Genomic DNA, 20,155 nt, shown 5'->3' with positions numbered 1-20,155 from the left:
TTATATAAATAAAATGTATTTGTATCATTTTAAAAAGGCGTAAGGTTATTAATATAAACATTAATATATGCTTTTAGTATTCATTCATATTTTTATTTTATTTATATTTTGTAACTGTAATGTAATTAATAATGACTGTAATTTAAATATTATATTATATATTAAAATATACATATTATATTATATTACGTACAATATTTTAATATATATTAGATATATTATTAGTGATTTATTAGGTTACTTAATAAACACATGAGGTTTATTCAAACACATTTAAATGAACTTAAACAGCCCTAATTAATATACTACACAATCGTGTCGGGAAACGAGACAAATATATTGATTTAATGACTTTGAATGATCTTGTGACCTTGAAAATGAAGGATGAGCAGAAACAGAAGTCACCTTGTACGGGTCCAGATTGATGCCCTCAAAACTGATGCGGGTTTTGTATCCGACCGGGATAAGGACGGGATCTGGATTCTCGAACCGTGGACAGCTCTTGTTCTAGAACACAGAGGAGACTGAGAACTCAGGAAAGCTGAATCTGCTGAAGTCCACACTAATCCACAGCAATTTTCTGAGCAATTTTTAATTTACATCTGACAAAAATTAATGAACATCCATTGAAACTGAAAAACTCATTAACTATGATGACGTGCATGAATAAAACAGTTTATTTACAGCTGAAATCTATTATATACTCACTGACATTGGCGACTGTGTCTAATTGCATAATTGCATATAATCCATTTTTCCCCCTCCATTTCGTTTTTATTTTGCTGATTCAGCTAATGTGTTTTGCATTAAAACTTTCAGAGTAAAGTCATTTAGTTTGTGTCCATTTCATCAGCCATGTGTGGCTGTTCCAGGAAGCAGCAAATATCAAAGAGTGTGGAGGCCATTTCTGAAATCACTGGCACTGGATATCGATAATGATTCAGCTGTATGCTTCAAGAAATGGTTTTGAGAAAATAAATAAATAAATAAATAAATAAAACATCTAGACCAGTTGGGTATGGTGTTTGAAGACGACAATCACATGAAACGAATCAAAGTGGCCTAAATCAATGGTGCTGATAGCAGACATACATCACTGAGACATTTACTCGATGTGTGCTTCTTCATACATGTTGTTTTTAGCACGGATCCTAATCTGCAATACTGCAATGCTTAGAAGATGTTTTTATTTGTCTAATGCACATTCCTGGTCTTAAAGGAATAGTACAGCAAAAAAATAATAATAATAATTGCATCCAAGATGTAAATTAGTTCGTTACTTCATCAGAACAGATTTGGAGAAATTTAGGTCATCTAATATATAGATGGGTTTGTTTTTTCATCAGATTTGGAGAAACGTGGCATTACATCACTTGCTCAGCAATGGATCCTCTGCAGTGAATGGGTGCCGTCCAGTGTTAATTTCGTTGACTAAATATTTTCGTCATTATTTTCGTCACAAATATATTTTTGCGGACGAAAACGAAACGAAAACTAAAAAAGAAGGCACTGATGGAGACTAAAACTATGACTAAATTGATTGACATTATCGTCAACGAATAAAGGACGAGACGAAAATAGACTGTGACGAAAATCAAATCAGCAGACGGGAGAGATGCGAGGAATGAACAAAAGAACCGGCAAAACAGAACAGACTGCATGAGAGAAGAGAACCAATCAGAGCCTGACTTATTGAGACGTGAAGCAAAGGTTTTCAGTTTTTAAATGAGCTCCCGGGAAGACGGCATTCGAAGAAGTGATGTCTAAAAGAGCGACAAAATGTCCACAGCTCACTTCACGTTTGACGACGAACAAAACAAAACAAAACAGTGTAAAGCACGCGGAGAGCTCATTCGTGGCAAGAACACAACCAATTTGAAAAGACATTTACAGACGAGCCACCCGGACATTTTCTCAAATGTAATTTCACAACGATGTTCTTTTGTTTATTGAGCTAAGCAAAATTGGAAGACTGCAGTGCGTAGATGTTGTAGCATTAAATATTACGAACTGAAAAGTACTGTAAAATAGCCCCTATCAAGTTAGATGCTAATACGTAATATTATGATACATACATTTGATTAATACTAATGTTTAGTATATTTTATAATGTTCTACTTGTTGACAATATCACAAATATTTCTATATTAGTCATGTGAAACATGAATGTTCACATCCTATCATTATACATACTAATCTAGCAATATTGTAGTATTTAAAACATACAATATTGCTAGACAAATGAATACCTTATAAAATCTTGTTACTTTTTTTATCCACCCAACTTATTAAATATTTACTTTAAATGTATGCACTTATTGTTCAGCTCAGCTGTAAGCTTTAAGGTCCAGGACCTAACTTTATTTTTCTTTTATTGATGGTCAATTGGCAGCTAGTTATTGTTTACATTATCATGACAGTGTTTGTTGCTGCATAAAAGCTTTTGAATCGAAATAAAGACACAGTTGTGTTGAAATAAAGTTGAATTTGTGTTTTATATATTTTGGTTAAGTTTGTTTCCTATACCAGCAGTAAAAAATTGTCTAGTAAATCTGTTATTGATTTTAGTCTTATTTTAGTCGACTAAAATACCAAGCAATTTTAGTCGACTAAAATAAGACTAAAATTAAAACAAATCAGATGACTAAAACTTGACTAAAACTAAAAAGAATTATAGTCAAAAGACTAAGACTAAAACTAAATTAAAATTTAGTGTCAAAATTAACACTGGTGCCGTCATTATGAGAGTCAAAACAGCTGATAAAAACATCACCACAATCCACAAGTAATTAATTCCACTCCAGTCCATCAGTTAATGACTGGTGAAGTGAAAAACTGCGAGTTTATAATAAAATAATAACACTCATTCTGACGGCACCCATTTACTGCAGAGGACCCATTGCTATGCAAGTGATGCAATGCTACATATTTCTCCAAATCTGATATTAATGGCCTAAGGGTGAGTACATTTTCAGCACATTTTTATTTTTGGGTGAACCATTCCTTAAAACGTTACCAAATGCATTCATAAACAATTATCCTTTACAGATGACATCATTATGACAACGCTGGCAGTTCAAACAACTCAAGGATGGCCAGCAGATGCATTTCTTTCTGTTTCCTTTCAAAAATGCTGAATGAAGAACAATGGTTGTGAACACCTTTTCAGCATTATTTTTTAGAATTGAATACATTTTATGATGCTTTGTTATCGTACAAATCAGTAAAAAGTTGGTTTGGTTTTAAGGGGTTTTATTTGGTTACATTTTTTTAGGTTTTTGAAAGAATTCTCTTATGCTCACCAAGGCTGCATTTGCATTTTGATTTCTATTCTATTCTGTTCTATTCTATTGTATTATTAATATTTCTATTATAAAATTAATATTTCTATTATCTCTTTTAATTTAGGATTCTTTGCTGAATAGAAGATTTTTCTTAAATATATAAATATAAATGTAAATAAATGTTAAGTAAAAAATTTTTTTGCCTGAATGCACTGTAAAGTGTCTGCTATATGCATACATTTATAATTTATTCAAATATATATATATATATATATTTTATCATTATAAATGTTTTACTTTTTTAGCAATATAATGCATTCTTATAAAATTTCTGTATTAATTTCCTTACAAAAAACCCTTTTCTGACCAGTAGTGTATGTTTAATAAGTGAGGCGTGTAATGGACTGTAATACTGATAAAAAGGAAGAAAATGGTGCGTGTGAGCTCATTTGGTTCTGTGTTCAGTACCTGTCTGTGTTTGATTATATTGGCGCCGGTTTCTGCATCGCTCAGATCCGTGCAGGTATGAGCCACAATGTTCCACTGGCATCCCCAAGCGCTGCTTACACAGGAAGTGCATCTGCGGAGAAACACGCCGAGCGATTAAAGCAGAGGTTTCAAATCAGAGTTCTAGTTACATTGTTCATCAGTGTGTAAATGTTTGGAGTAAAAGCATATAGTCCCGGTGCACTTCAAATAATACTCATTCATCAGCAATGTCCCAGAGCTCTTAAAAAACACAAGGAGAAGGGGAAAAAAACGAGATGAGGGATCGACTTTCATGTGTGATGAATGAATGAGAAACGAAAGCAATTTCCTGCTCTTGGAGAGAGAAAAAAAAACGTAAGCAAGTCTCTATAGAAGCAAATTCAATTCCAGCTTCAGTGATGCATTACAATTTATGAGTAAACCTCATCGTTACAGATGCTCGTATTCATTATACACACAGTGGTGTCAGCATAAAGCGGAGACACACACTCGCTGACAATAGGAGCCCACACGGCTAACGTACGGCGTATTTTCTGCTTTCCGGACTGTCGCTGCACAGTTGTAGAACTTGTACTCGCTGGACGCCACCTCCACGCTACCGTTCACAAAGATGTGGACCGGAACCGCCACGAAATCTGCAACAAATGCACAGAGAGGGTCAGGAGAAGGTGCTAACCAATCATAGCAAAGGTCATCAGCCTCAAAGTCTTAAAGATACAGTAGCAAAACAGCCTTAAGAAGTCCTGATGAACATTGTAAGTGGACCTGAAGTAGTTTTAGGAATTACTTGAACTACTGGATGAGGACAGACTGAAATTAAAGCAATCGTCAGATTTTTTTTAAGCAAATCAACTGATTTAGGGGAAAGAAACAACTCAAAATAGTGATTCTTCACAAATTAGACAGCTAAACGGAGGAGAAGATTAGTCAGACTGTCTTCTTTTAGTAGCTTGACAGATATGGTTACTATGAAATGCTGAAAACCAGTGTGAAATTTCATGATATGAACAAAATACAGGTTTGAAATAGCATGAAAATAAAATAATAAAAGGAAAAATATAAATTATCAAAATACATTGTACTTGCATATTTTTAACATTTGTTTAAATAAATGACAATAATAAAATAAATAATACATAATAATTAATAAAATAAAAATAAAATTGTTTATTACTATATATATATATATATATATATATATATATATATATATATATATATATATATAAAATTCATAATAAAATAAAATAAAATTATAATAAAGTTTTTTAATTAAAAATAAAAATAAAAATAATATATATATATATATATATATATATATATATATATATATATATATATATATATATATATATATATATATAAATTAAAAAACTTTATTATAATTTTATTTAAGTTTTAAGACTATTCTTTTAAATCCCACATAATTCTGGACCATTTCAAGAACTGGACTGCGACATTATATGAATTATAAAAATTCTAGTAATAATAATAACAATAATTTTAATAAATGTTTGGAAAGATAAATGAATGAAAAAATTAAAAACAAGAATAAAAAGATAGATATAAAAAAAAATATATTAATTTTATTAATGGTATTAATTGTAATAACATTATAATATATAAAATCTTGAATTACCAATCACATTTTTTATTTATTTAAATTACTGCTTTAAAAGCCACATCATACTTCAATTTAACAACTGTAGCCAAGTAAATGAAATAATAAATAATTGAATGAAAATTGTAAATACATGTGATTGAAATGTAATACAAAATAATACAAAATGAGATGCTTTCAGGAATAGATAAAATCATTAGGGCTAGAGTACTAAACCATTCATTCAGGGTGGTGACGTACCCTGGTGCGCAGGTGTCGCTGGTATAAGATGCTGTTCAGGTAAGCGGCAACTGATTCTGCCGTCCACCATCCTGGCGACGCTCTGATAAGAGCCAAAGGTGCAGTGGATACGGTCTGAATCTCTGAGGACCGGCAGCGCTCGGACGTTTATCTCAACCTGAGGGACATTGAACAAACTCTCAACTCTGATATGAGAGAAAGGAGCAAAACAATCCATCATTTCAATCTGAACTCTTTGATACTATTACACATACAGATTACACTGACACAGATTACAGTGAGGTGACTGAATAATTGTTAAGATTTCATAAGAGTGTTCTTGAACAAATAACAACATTCCTCTCAATAAGTCAGCTAGAAGCGCCCTCTTCACACACACGTCCCGTAATCAGAGAATACACGCTCAAAACACAACAGCAGCACCTTTACAACAGCATTCGAAACACGCCATCGGCGCCCATTGTGTTTTCACCGTCTGTTCACCAATATGGCCTCATTGTGTGGGAGTCATGCTCAGCTTTTTTTCTCATAATCAGCGCTGAGCAGTCTGGTTTAAAAATAAGGCTCTGGTAATTGTGTCCGCGACACTCAGCCTGGTACCTGCTGGGACTTCAAGCAGCTGAGATTTGGCGGGTGGAAAGAGACGATTTTCACACACTGTTGGATCGGACTCCACAGCCAACCGTTCTTCTCCTCCGCGCGACTGCACTCCGATCTCCTGGTGCATCTACGCAATCAATAACGCATTAGAACATAACACTCCTCATGCAATTAAATGCAACAATATTATAATACAACACTTATGTTCAGGGAAAACACAATAACTGAGTCATAACATTGCAATTTTGTATTCTGTAAATAATACAATAAAATCATTGTAGATTACATTTATGCATTTAGCAGGCGCTTTTATCCAAAGCGACTTACACTGCATTCTAGACATTATTTATTTTTTTACCAGTATGTGTGTTCCCTGGGAATCGAACCCACAACCTTTTGTGCTGCTAACCCAATGCTCTACCACTGAGCCACAGGAACACAGCAAAGCATTTTTTTGTTAAAAAAGTAAATTTATATATATTTGTATATATATATTTTGTAAATATATAAAAATCGGAAAAAATGCTATTTAAATATATAAAATATATAACAATCGGAAAAAATACAATCAGTTCACATTTAAAAGAATATAAAGGAATACAGTAAAAATTATTAATTAAATTGTTTAAGTAAAAATAAATCTACATACAGTATACACAGTAATAAAAAATAAACATATATATTTTTTAAATATAATATATAAATATAAAATAAATATATAATATATTATTTTGCATGCATATTTTAGTTTTATTATTATTATTTTATTTATAATAGATTTCATTATTATTACTTATTTTATTCCTATTTTATTTGTCAAGTTCAGTGGATTTAAACGTAATAAACTTAGACATAAGCACAATTTCAAGTCGAAAAATCTGGGTACCTTCCCTCCAGGACACACCAGCCACAGTACGGATCTCTCTGAGCGACACACGACTGGCAGTCTGACTTCAGATGGCAGGCCTGTACGGGCACCTTTGTGATCTGCACGACCGCAAAACAATGACATTATTAAAGTAAAGTCGCACTCAGTGGTGCTAGGATGCATCTAAAGGATGCAATACAAAACCAGTCGCAATTCAACAGATTTTAAAAATACCCAAGGAGAAAATAGTCAAAGCCATAAAAAGTAAAGTAGTTTTTTTTTTTTAAGTAAATCAGTTCTAAATGAAGATTAGAGCCTAATTAAATGCAGAAAATTACAGAGAAGACCGCAAACAGCACATAATTTCAATACTAGAACTACACCACCGTAAGGTCATAAGCTCAGGAGGTACACTTTATTGATAATAACATATATTTCAACACCAGCAGGAGGCGTAACAACACAATGCGCTGAAATAGTCGCAATCATGTGTTTCCTGAGGCGGCGATAATCAACGAGCCACTACCTAGTACACCGTCTATGATAAATGACTCCAGCCTCGTACCTTTTTCTCAGTGGTGATGTACAAGTGTGCCTGGGCTTTGTCAAAGAAAAGGTTCTTATTTATGTATCCGCTGGTTTTGTAGCCTGGACCGGGGTTATACGCCTCTGGATGGCTTGACAAATGTACCTGGGTAAAGAGAGAACAATAGACACAGAGAAACCCACAATTAAACAGCCCAGCACAGGACAGGACACATCTGTCATATTTACGGACCACACAAAACCCCTTCAGTGCGTCCCACGCACCTGAGCCGCACCTGACAACCCGTCAACCTCCAAATAATAGCCTACAAGACGCATAATGACCATAAAACCCGACTCCGTTTGCTAGACTGTTTTTATCTATCTATCTATCGCTCAATTTCATCAGTCTATGGTACAGATAATCAGCTCTAACAAAGCCTTTTTATAGGGATGTACGAATTGGACTCAAGTGGAGCGAGAGGTTCATTATTTCTATTATATCGTCTAACGTGTTTAGTTGTGTCTGGGTTCTGTGACAGCAATATCTTTTTCTCTTTCATCCCTCTGTCAGACATTCGCTACACCTCACCTGCCAAAGCCTAAACTCCAGCTTTGTGATGCGCATGCTAAATCAGGTGTGTGACACCGGGTAGCCAGCTGGTTGTAGCGGTTCGCTAATTGGTTGTCTTAAATTTCTTCAACATTTCCTTAACAAGGCCTCTTTCCGGCGTCCTCCTACATGCTGTCAATTTTTGGTTATTTTTACATTGAGGAAAAGTTAGTTAAAGGGTTAGTTCACTCAAAAATGAGGATTGTGTCATTTACGTCTCTTCGTGTTGTTTCAAACCAGTATGACTTTGCTGGTTGCTCTTTTCCAGGTAATCACTAGCAATCATAGAGTTGAACTCGAGAACAGAATCAGTTTAATTCATGAATGAATCGCTTAGTTTTGTATAGTGCATTATATGATTCACTGAAAAGATTCAACTGACTCAAAAGATTCATTCACATTGCTGCTTCGAACATGAACAAAGGAAAATACTTAAATGTTGAGCTTTTCCTCATAAAAATTCCCCATAAACAATTACATGACTGAAGAATACAGTGCATAAGTCATTTGGTCATCTTTTATGATGTTTAATTTTTTTTTAATCTAAAAAGTTAAATTCTATTTCATTAGCTATGATTGTATCATCCTGTATTATGTGCATTTTGAAGTATCACATCAGAAAAAAGTGATGGAAATTGAAAATTTGTGAAAAAAGGTTAAGGGGGGGGGGGGGGGGGGGTGAAATGCTATTTGATGCATACTGAGTTTTTTACACTGTTAAAGAGTTGGATTCCCATGCTAAACATGGACAAAGTTTCAAAAATTAAGTTGTACGTTTGAAGGAGTATTTTTGTTCCCAAAATACTCCTTCCGGTTTGTCACAAGTTTCGGAAAGTTTTTTTCGAGTATGGCTCTGTGTGACGTTAGATGGAGCGGAATTTCCTTATATGGGTCCTGAGGCACTTCTGCCGGAAGAGCACGTGCTCCCGTATAGCAGAGCACTGAGAGCACAACAGACATTCACTGATCAGAGCGAGAGCGTCGCGAAAAGTCACAAAAGAAGTGTGTTTTTGGTTGCCAGGGCAAGACAACCCTGCACAGATTACCAAAAAAAAAAACAGCATTAAGGGACCAGTGGATGGAGTTTATTTTTACAGAGCATCAACGGAGTTGTGCAAGTGTTTCTGTTTGTTCCCTGCATTTCGAAGATGCTTGTTTTACAAACAAGGCCCAGATTGACGACGGATTTGCGTATCGTTTATTCTTAAGGATGATGCAATCCCAACGAAAAAGGGTCGCGATCGTGTGTTGGAACCGCAGGCGGTGAGTAAAACTGCTTCAAATATCTCTGCCTCCTTGTTAGTGCGTCCGCGTCCCATGCCGGAGACCCGGGTTCAAGCCCCGCTCGGAGCGAGTCGTTGCTGCTGCTGCTCTCGTTCAGTTTCAGCCTCGGGATCTGATTCTAGATCATAAATAAATGGCTGAATCTGACTGTTAGCCATGGTTTGTTTTGGATGGTTTCATGGTAATGTCACAGCTTCCACATGCTCTCGACTCAAAAGCCTACTGGCGCTCGTGATTCTTTAGCCCCGCCCACACGTCATGCCTCCAGCCGGTCGTGTTTTTCCGGGAAAAATCGGTACAGACTATCTTTCTCTTATAAATATAATTAAAACTAAAGACTTTTTGGAGTTATGAAGGATGCAGTACTACTCTATATGTACTCAAGATTAACAGGATATTGAGTGAAGACGAGCATTTCACCCCCCCTTTAATGCGAATAATGGGAGATGCTGAATAAATACCTCACAAAGGTATACTGAACAAAATTATAATGCAACACTTTTGCCCCCATTTTTCATGAGCTGGCCGGGGGGGTGGGGTAGGGGGGGACAAGTCAGTAATTGTAACCACCATTTACCGTAACATACACCTGCCCATACCATTACCCCACCACCACCATGGGCCACTCGATCCACAATGTTGACATCAGCAAACCGCCATATACTCTATCTGCCATCCAGTTTGTGCAGAAATTCTTTGGTTATGCAAACCGATTGTTGCAGCAGCTGTCCGGGCAGCTGGTCTCAGATGATCTTGGAGGTGAAGATGCTGGATGTGGAGGTCCTGGGCTGGTGTGGTTACAAGTGGCCTGCGGTTGTGAGGGCGGTTAGATGTACTGCCAAATTCTCTGAACCGCCTTTAGAGATGGCTTATGAAATAAACATTCAAATCACGGGCAACAGCTGTGGTGGACATTCCTGCAGTCAGCATGCCTATTGCACACTCCCTCAAAACTTGCGATATCTGTGGCATTGTGCTGTGTCATAAAACTGCACATTTTAGTGTGGCCTTTTACTGTGTCCAGCCTAAGACACACCTGTGCAATAATCATGCTGTCTAATCAGCATCTTGATACCCACCTGTGAGGTGGATGGATTATCTCTGTAAAGTAGAAGTGCTCACTAACACAGATTTAGACAGATTTAGACAATATTTAAGAAAAACAGGCCTTTTGTGTACATAGAAAAAGTCTTAGATCTTTGAGTTCAGCTCATGAAAAACGGGGCCAAAACAAAAGTGTTGTGTTTATCATTTTGTTCAGTGTATTTACGCTATGGGACGACATGCCTGACTAACCAGTGGACAAATCTTGTTGCTCGACATCTGAAATGTTGTTATGCTCATTCTTAAATTAAAAGTATTCATTGTCTTATAAAAAATTCACCTCCGAAAGCAATGTCCACATTTAATGTTTTATGTATGAAAATTATTATATACAGTGCCATCTCAATTTCTTAGTGATATTTAGTGACAGTTTATCAGGAATTGATGATTTTGTTGCAATGGCTTCAGGGTGTGCACATGGTTTTCATTGTTGGTCGAATGATATCCCTTATAAACCAGTTCTTTATATTTCACATTCAGAGGTGTTTTTCTTACATAACTTTAAATACATTCCTACTTTTATTTCCAGAGAGTGGTGAAACACCTCAAAGCTATAGGTTATAGCACCTCAGAATAAGGGTTTGTGCACCCTTATCTCACCTTGATCACCTCTCCGGCATTGTGTCCCAGAAAAGCAATGGTATGATCATTCTCGACAGCCACAGCCACTGCGGTCAGCAGGTTCTGCCTGATGAAGACCGGATTGGCCTTCAAGGCAAACTCCTGTCGACTGGCCAATGGAGACGGGAGAAAATCTGCTCCGCACTTGTTCTGGTTCAATATATCTTTCTGCAAGACAACAAAGAGTTTAGGGAAACAGACACTAAAATAAACATGATATCAAAATGTGCTATTTATACGCTACTGGCCTTGTCTTGTTAATCTTTCATCAAAATATAATAACTTGCTCCAGCTCTAAAAAATTATTCCTAGTATTTTCTTTCACAGCATCACAGAAGTTAAAGGGGTTATAAAAGAGCACATTTTGTAAATCTTTACCCTTTGGATGCTGTATGTAAAGAACATAAAAATTATTTCCTTTTTGCTGTAGTTTTTCCAAAACACATTTTTAGCAGTAGTGAAATCACTCAATTGTGGAGCTGGTTTACATTCAAGTTTTAAAAAATATATACATTTATTCATTTTTTATAAATATAACTAAGTTTCAAAGGGTTCAAAGTGTTTGATCAATAGATCAAATCATCTCTTAAATTAATATAAAAAGTATTTTATATATATATATATATATATATATATATATATATATATATATATATATATATATATATATATATATATATATATATAAATAAAGCTGCAGTCCGTAAGTTTTGCCTCTTTGTCAACATCTCTGTTTTAAAATCTGCATTTGCAGCTGTGTGTGGAATTATCTTCTTTGTGTGGGTTGTACTCTGGCACAGGTCTGACTATGAGTATAGTGTGTAGATTTCAATTTCTGTACAGTCTAATCTCTAATTGTCATACCATTCAAATTTCACATTAATAAATTCTTTTAACCCAAAAAACTAATTATGTTCCCTTCGAACTGATTGTCTTTAAAATCAAAACCGTAATCTGGTATCAGAAGCACATTTAAAACTGGAATATAATTTAATATCATTCACTTGTATTTCATAAGCAAATAATCCTTTTTGGATTACCATCCACCATCAAAATGATACCTTTATTTCAGCTGCTGTGAGAAAAGGCTATAAATGATCCTCACATGCAATAGCCTAGTAGACGATGTCGTGCAGAATTCTGCAGCCTGCTAGATTATGTATCCCCTAGTATTGGTACAGTAGGTTAAGCAGTAGGTGTGGGGGAGGGGTTTTCGAATTAGGGGTGGGGTTGGGATTAGGAAATTTTAACGAGGTGATGCATAATCTGGCAGGATTTGGTACACCACTGGGACAACTTCCTTGTAAATAACGGGTATCAATGTAGAAATCAATTAAAATATCAAAAATATCAAATAAAATGAAAAAATTAAAGCTACGCTAAACACTGTCAGTTGTTAAGATGGCAAGAAATAAATTTTCCTCTTTGATCAATATTATGAAAAGCTGCTACTCACATCATGTTTGACACATGGCTCATCTTTACTCGACGTATAGGGACTCTCCACAACTAATCTGTCGTCAATCTTGCCATTGTTCGTGTAGCATGCGGTAACGATGGCCAAGAGTTTTTGGTTGATGTTTTTAAGGGGATACATACACAGAGCTGATTCGGTGGCCCCTTCCTCCGAGCTAGCCACCACAAACAAGACTTTATCCCATTCCCGGACATTCCCATAATCTCCGGAATCAGACATGGCCTGGGCCAGCTCTTTCCCGGGGTCTGTCAAATATGCGGCCAGGACTTTATTGTAACGATTCTTCACACCACAACTAAGCTGAAGCTCCGTGTACGAATAATAGTGATTGTCGTTCTCGCAGAGGCGCGAAACGAAAGTAAAGTTCTTGTTGTCTGTTCTGCCGAGAGTGCGTGAAAAGAGAAAGTAGACAAAGTTGTCATTTTTGAAGGCGAAGCGGAAGTCATGAAGATACTTGGGCACGAAGGGAACCGCCTGGACCGTAGACGCCTCGATGATGCTCTCAAACACCACCCATTCACGGTAGTTCTGCACGATTCTGGTGCTGATGAGTTTGGAGCTATCCATGCTTCCGTAGCCCTTCCCGACTAAAAAGACGCTGAATGGTTTATTGTCAATTTCAAGCACGGCCATGACTCCTACCACGGAAACGTGCTCTTCTGTGCTGGCGGCATAGGTCCGCTCCCCTTTGCTGTCGCTGTAGTATATCTGCTCTTTGACGTTAGTGAGGTTGAGTAGAGAGCAGATTCCTCTGTATAAGCTCCCACAGACTATCAGCGACCCGTTATCCGAATGAACCAGCAAGAGTTTATTGGTGTTGTTGGTGTCTTTCAGGTCCTGACAAGTAGACACAGGAGGGGTGCAACCCCTCGCATCTTTCTTGGGCCCCGTTTCAGCTCTGGCCTCAAGATACAATGAAGAGTTCAACTGATAAATGGCATTGACAGCACCCAGGTAAATACGGCCAGTCTGCAGGTCCTGCGCCACATTATTGATGGGTGTATCGGTGGAAAACTCCAGTATGGGCTCTTCAGAAGATGCAGTGGTTACTTGTAGCACCAGTAGGACAGCTGGTAACCAGGTGGCCATTGCTGGAAAAATACAAAATAGTTTGAATTAGGACAAATTACAAGATGCAAATTTCGGATGTTGTGGTGACAATTTCTTGGGGCATTGAAATGCATGGTTAAGAAAGTATAAAATTGAGGTTTATGCTAATTACATTACTATTAATGTTGCTCATATGCTTTAAAACTGTAAAAACATTAGCAACCACGCAAGCAACACCCTAGAAACCACCAAGAAAACAAACACAACCTAGAAACCCACTGAAACACTGCAGAGACTTCTTAGAACAACCACTCTGAACATCATAGAAAACCCCTTGAACATCATAGAGACCACTCAAAACATCACAGCAATCCAATAAAACATTCCAGCAATACCCTACCAACCCTCAGAATGCTTTGGCAACCTCCTAGAACACCCTAGCAAAACCCTAAAAACTCATTGAAACTCCACAGAACACCCTGGAAACTTCTTAGTACAACCCAAAACACCACAGAAATCAATTATAACATTTTACAAGCACCATAACAACCTCCAAAACATAAACAAAATCACCAGAACATCATATTAATGTCCACACCATAACATAAACACCCACTAAAACATAGCAATTCTAGAGCAACATCCTAACAACCCCTGGCCCCAATTGAAACTCTTTAGAACAATGACTCAGTACATAATAGCAACCACACAGAACATCATAGCAAGCAGGATGGCATCGACTGCTGTAAAAAAGAAAGGTGAAAAAGTGTCCACAAAGTGAACACGCATACACATGAGCACTCCAACAGTTGGTGAAGGTCACTACAGGTGGATTCAACCACAACACTCAATCTCTCAGCCCATTCATCCCTTCGGAGAAACATTCTTCAAATTAAATAGCCTGACGAGGCTCAAACCTGGCTGGCTGTTTTATGATGTTAACCTGCCATTCCCTGGAGTTCCATCGACGCAGGGAAGTGATAACGCACTCACCCTGAGGGTTGAGTTAATTTCAGCTCTCGCATTCATTTACATAAAAACCCCTGCCCTTCTATTGGCAATTTTCATCTTTTTTTCACCTTCTCCCTGCTGATCACGAAGCTCATTTATTACAAATTCCATTTCTTCACGTAAATGTAGCTGCCCTTTTTAGTTCATACCCTTAAACAATTCTTTTTAATTTAGAATGGTGGCTTAAATTGGTTTACGTCGCTCGTCCTCTTTTCGGGAAGTGGTTTGTTATTCTTTTACTTTGTCCTGAGGACGTTTTTGCTCTTGTACTGTACTGCAGCAGTTTGGGTGGAAATCAGGTGTAGATTGGTGCAAAGTGTGACTAACCATCCAATGGGATCTCTGCGTTGTCTCAGTTGTTTCTCAGTAAAGAGAATTCTTAATGTGTTTGGAGTTGTGACTGACACTGTAGAGAAGAAACAACGCAACATATCTCGTAACATCTCAAGTGTTTTCCTTAAACAACAAAGACATTAAATTGAGAGAAGATTTTGACTTTTGCTTGTGTCCCAAAGTTAATCACAAACATAAATCACAAATGAGGTTTCTGTAACATCTCAGTTGTTTCTCCTAAACAGCAATGAGCTCAAATGAAGACCATACTGAGTCTTTTGCTTATGAGTGAATTTGAGAGCAGATTAAATCAAAAGCAGATTGAGACTTTAGTTTACTTGTTGGTAAATCACCTGTAGAATCGTCCCCTCCCATCTGCACTTTAATTGAATTGTGGTCTAACGTTAATTTGCCCCATTTAGTAAATCTGGCCCTAAACGGAGTTCAGAAGGAGAATTTTGCTTAGAATAAATATTCTATTCGCCACACTATTCACAAAAATACAATAGTAATCTTAAGAGCATCCTCTAAACATTTAAAATAGATCTCAACAATTTATCTGTACTCAGACTTGAAGTCTCCCAAAGCCAGATAATCTGAGATCAAGTAATCCATCCACATCTTCCCCATCTCCTCCTATATTTGTGCCTGTTTCAGGAATCTGAGGCGAAACATCTAGGGTGAAGTTGATCCTTCAATGTCTTATTTGCATCTATTACTTTTGGAGAAACATCTCATGCAAAGTTGATGCTGCAAATTCTAATAAGCTTCCTGAGAATCACCAATCTGTGAACAATCAAATTTTGCTCAGAGATTTACTTCGGGATTGGGTTTCGGAGCACTATTGAAGCTAAGACCATCTCCATGCATCTGCCTGCAGGTGCTTGAAAGGAATCATATAATATTTAACCTCTAATCTAGGAAGATGAATGACAGCATTTACTGATAGGGCTAGACCTGAAAGGACAGTTCAGCAGCTCTAACTCAATACTGAGCTCATGGACACAAAGGAAATGGGACGTGGACATATAGATCAGCGTCAGAGACTTTGCTTAAGAATCACACATATATCTTCAGGGATCCAATTACCCTGACGTGTGTGTTCGTAATGCAGGACAGAAGGTCAAGACACACTGGCCTGCGTCCATTAATTCTGTTACTGCCGTCAGTGTGGAGAGCAGCCTTGGAGAAAACTTAGCCGTCTGTCTCAATTAAGGCAGACGACAAAGCGCCGGATTCAAGTGCTAATTTGTCGGGTTGTTGAGTTTCTTGGTTGAGTATAAAGGTGAGGTTGATTAGTAGCGCTTGACTGATCAAACACTTTTACTATTGCTCAAACTTTGGGTGTGTCCAACAGACATGGACCTCTAACATAATGATGTTTATTGAAAATAGGTACGCTGTTACTTACCTAAGCAATCAGACTTAAAATTTGCAACCACAGAAACCACTTAGAACATCCTGGAAATTACCCAGAAAATAAAAAAAATTAATAAAAAAAGACCATAGAGCCATAAACCCCCTTTAAAACACTGGCAACTACACAGAGCACACTAGAAACCCCCTAGATACCCCTTAGAACACTCTAGCAACCCCCCAGATTGAAACCACCCTTGAATACCCTAGCAACACCCTGGATACCACATAGAACATCATAGCAACTTCAAAGAACACCCTGAAAACCCTTTAAAACAGCCTAGAAACCACCCAAGACATCCAGAAACTCCCTTTAATACCCCAACAAACACCAATGCCTTGGTAACCTCCTAAAGCACCCTAGCAAAACAACTTCCAATAACACCCAAGCAACCACCAAAAACACTACAGAAAAGCATCAAAACATCACTAGCAACTTCCATGTCATCATAAAAATTTAAAAACAACACCAGAACATCAAAGCTCTCTAGAAAGCCCCAAGAAACTCCCTAGTAACCACTCTGTACAACATGGAAAGTTGTAAACACCTTGGAACACTGTAGCAACCACTCAGAAAACCCTAGAAATCCCTTAGACCATCCTTTCATGACTCCGATCACCCTAGCAACCATCCATAACAGCCTGGAAATAGCTTTGAACGCCCACCCTAGCAACCACCGAGAACACCTTGGAAAACTCCCTGAAACAGCCTAGGAATAGTCCGGAATCTCCCTAGAACTCCCAAGATTCCATATAGAAAGCCTAACAACACCCTAGCAACCACTTACAGCAACAGTCTACTATTGGCCCAAAGCAACCTAAGAATTTCCTAAAAACTCTAGTAACCACTCATAACACCATGGTAATGCCACAGAACACTGTGGAAACCATTTAGAACAGCCTAGAAATCCCTTAGAACCTCCCTTAATTACCTTAGTTATGACAAAAATCACCCTAGCAACTGTCCAGAACAGCCTGGAAACTCTCTAAAACAGCCTTGATACTACAGTATATAGAACAGCCTAGCAACGCCCTAGCAACCACTTACTGTAGAACACCCCAGAAATCACCTACAACAGTCTACTAACGTCCCAGAGCAAGCCAAAAATGTCCTAGAACACTGTAGAAACCACTCAAAATAATTTCTTTAATTTCCTTAATAATGACCCAGATCACCCTAGCAACCACTGAGAACACCCTGGATACACATAGGTTCACTACAAATTGAAATTTACAAAATACACCTGAAATGATCACAGTGCAGGAAAGAAAGACTGCTTTAAAGAGAAATGTGGTTACCCACATTACTGAAAAATCAAATTCTGTGTTCAACAGAGGAAAGAGACTCATACAAGTTTGGAACAAGACGAGAGTGAGTAAATGTTGACAATTTTCTTTTTTGGGTGAACTGCCCCTTTAAATTTGTTCACTGATGACAACTTACTGAGTTTACATGCATTATCTTACATACTTAATGACCTAACATGTAAGGTCAAGTGCATACATTATACTCTTGTTTTATTTATTACATAAACATAACTACATGATTGGACATTATCACATGGCACAACATTTATAACCCCCACCCGACCCCACACACCACACACACACACACACACACACTGAAGTGCACTCCAAACGAACAGGAGGTATCTGGGGCAAAGCCAGCGGTAAAATAAAAGGCTTCTCAACGAGCCTGGCACTCCCTTGTTTAAGCACAATGAAAGACAAAAACCTTTTTATTAAAACATGCAAAGGGAAACTTTTCCCTGACACAAACTTCTTCGAGAGTCTTTAAAATCTGAGTAGGCCGACCAAATTCCTGCCTGTTCTCTCACATTGTACGGCATGGAGCTTCAAAGATTCACTCGCTTATGCATGCAAATCACTCACATCCAACCCCAAAAACCGTCTGTTGCCATACAAATTCCCTCAGATGTGCGGTTATAGGTCATCGCGTGCGGATCCGGTCTCCTGTCCCTATGCGCCAGGCTCTTTCATCCATCACACGCGCCGCTAATCCGGCTGCTAATCCTGAAATTTGCGCAGGATCAAAGTGCCGCGGCTCGACATCATGCAACACCGGCGCAGCAGGACTCAACAGCCGCTGAGGCCTGCTCTATCATGACCCCCGCCACATCAGATACATCGAGGGCTGACGGATAACACACTCCTTCTAATTTACCTGAGGATAGATGCTGGATTAGCCAAGGGCAAACGCGGTCTCAAAACCTGTCTGATAAATTATAACCAAACTAGTAATGTGCTAGTGAAGCAAAAACATCTGGAAGAATCAGAGCGGAGAGCCAGGAGTGTTAAATTATAACCGTGTTGAAGAACAGAGGGGTTTACCTCCAGGAGAGAGACAGAGAGAGAGAAAAGACGACTCATTAACGTAGGTTTATTATTGCCTGAGAGAGATAATCCCGTTTTCTCCCCAGTCAGGCGAAGGAACAAAACACCTTCGGCTCGGAGCGGTGTTACGAAACAGGCGTTTGTAGGAAAAATGGCCTTGTTAGATCTCGCAGGCTTTCAGATTCGCCGTGTGCCACTTTAAGGGAAGTCCACTTTCACCTGGGGCCCTGAAGATTATAGGAAGCAGTCAAGTTCAAGCCTTCAAGTGCACAAAAAACAGACTCAAACACTGAATGGTTAATGTTATTGTAATAACTACAAATGATATCAGGGTTGCCAACTTTTAAGTTAATCTGAAAGCAATCAAAAATAAAAAACGCAAATAATAATAATAATGATGACAATACAATTAAATAAAAAAACTGATGATAAACTAATAATAATTTCACAGTCTGATTCCTAGTAATATACACCCAATAATAATAATAATAACAATAATGATAATAATAAAATAGAGTAAATTAAATAATAGCACATTTCCAGTCTACATTCCAAGTAAATGCCCTCAACTAATAAATGAACGAATGCAGCCAAAATCCCATCAAAATAATAATAATAAAGAAAAAATAAGATGAATAATGGAAATTTGGTAAAATGGCAAAAGCAAAAAATAATAATATTACAACTAACAGATAATGAAAATAACGCGATATACGGCTCAATCGTGACTTTAGCGCATTCTTTTTTTTTTTTTACTTGAGCTGAAAATTCGCAGAATGCGTTGTCGCAGAAGCCAATCAGCAAAGAGCTTATTGCAATGTCAAGTCTGACATATCACCATTAAAAGTATCCCAGAAATGTAAAAAAATAAATAAGGAATGAAAACAAAATAATACACCGAAATAATGGTCCCATCCTTGGATGTTTTCATTTCAGCACTGGATAGTATAAAACAATGAGTAATTCATTTTTGATTAATTCTCCCAGAGAAAGACTGTGCATTGTTAGTATACAAGCATTAAGATATCAGCCTCAAAGCCACAAAGACATGATTTCATGGCTTTTTCACAAAAAGAAAGAGAGAATGACTCACAGTGGTTTTCAAGAGAAAATGAAGAGCACATTAAATAAATGAAATCACAGAGCTGGATGTGGTCAGCGGGGAGCGCGCGGCTCCTGGGAGCGCAACACCTCTGAAAGTTCCTGTCACAGACTCCATTGAATTTCCATAAGAGTGATTATCCCGGCCGCCTCTTCATTTATT

The 20,155-nt window shown here is 37.4% G+C and overlaps 1 protein-coding gene across 3 annotated transcripts in view; it reads right to left on the bottom strand.

The window, feature by feature from the left end:
* plxnb2b (plexin b2b) overlaps nucleotides 1-20,155 on the bottom strand; it is a gene marked incomplete at its 3' end in the record, with an annotated part of 146,209 nt that overhangs the window by 17,434 nt on the left and 108,620 nt on the right. For all 3 annotated transcript variants that reach the window (XM_052597729.1, XM_052597731.1, XM_052597730.1), the window contains 9 exon segments: nucleotides 406-507; nucleotides 3,753-3,864; nucleotides 4,297-4,408; nucleotides 5,635-5,791; nucleotides 6,235-6,361; nucleotides 7,121-7,221; nucleotides 7,668-7,793; nucleotides 11,229-11,417; nucleotides 12,706-13,817. In XM_052597729.1, coding sequence (XP_052453689.1) covers nucleotides 406-507; nucleotides 3,753-3,864; nucleotides 4,297-4,408; nucleotides 5,635-5,791; nucleotides 6,235-6,361; nucleotides 7,121-7,221; nucleotides 7,668-7,793; nucleotides 11,229-11,417; nucleotides 12,706-13,815 — 2,136 coding nt within the window.

This window comes from Carassius gibelio, chromosome B25, assembly GCF_023724105.1.
Source record: "Carassius gibelio isolate Cgi1373 ecotype wild population from Czech Republic chromosome B25, carGib1.2-hapl.c, whole genome shotgun sequence".
Classification (NCBI taxonomy): Eukaryota; Metazoa; Chordata; class Actinopteri; order Cypriniformes; family Cyprinidae; genus Carassius; species Carassius gibelio.
Note: the sequence above shows the minus strand (reverse complement) of the source record. Positions and strands in the feature narration are given on the sequence as shown.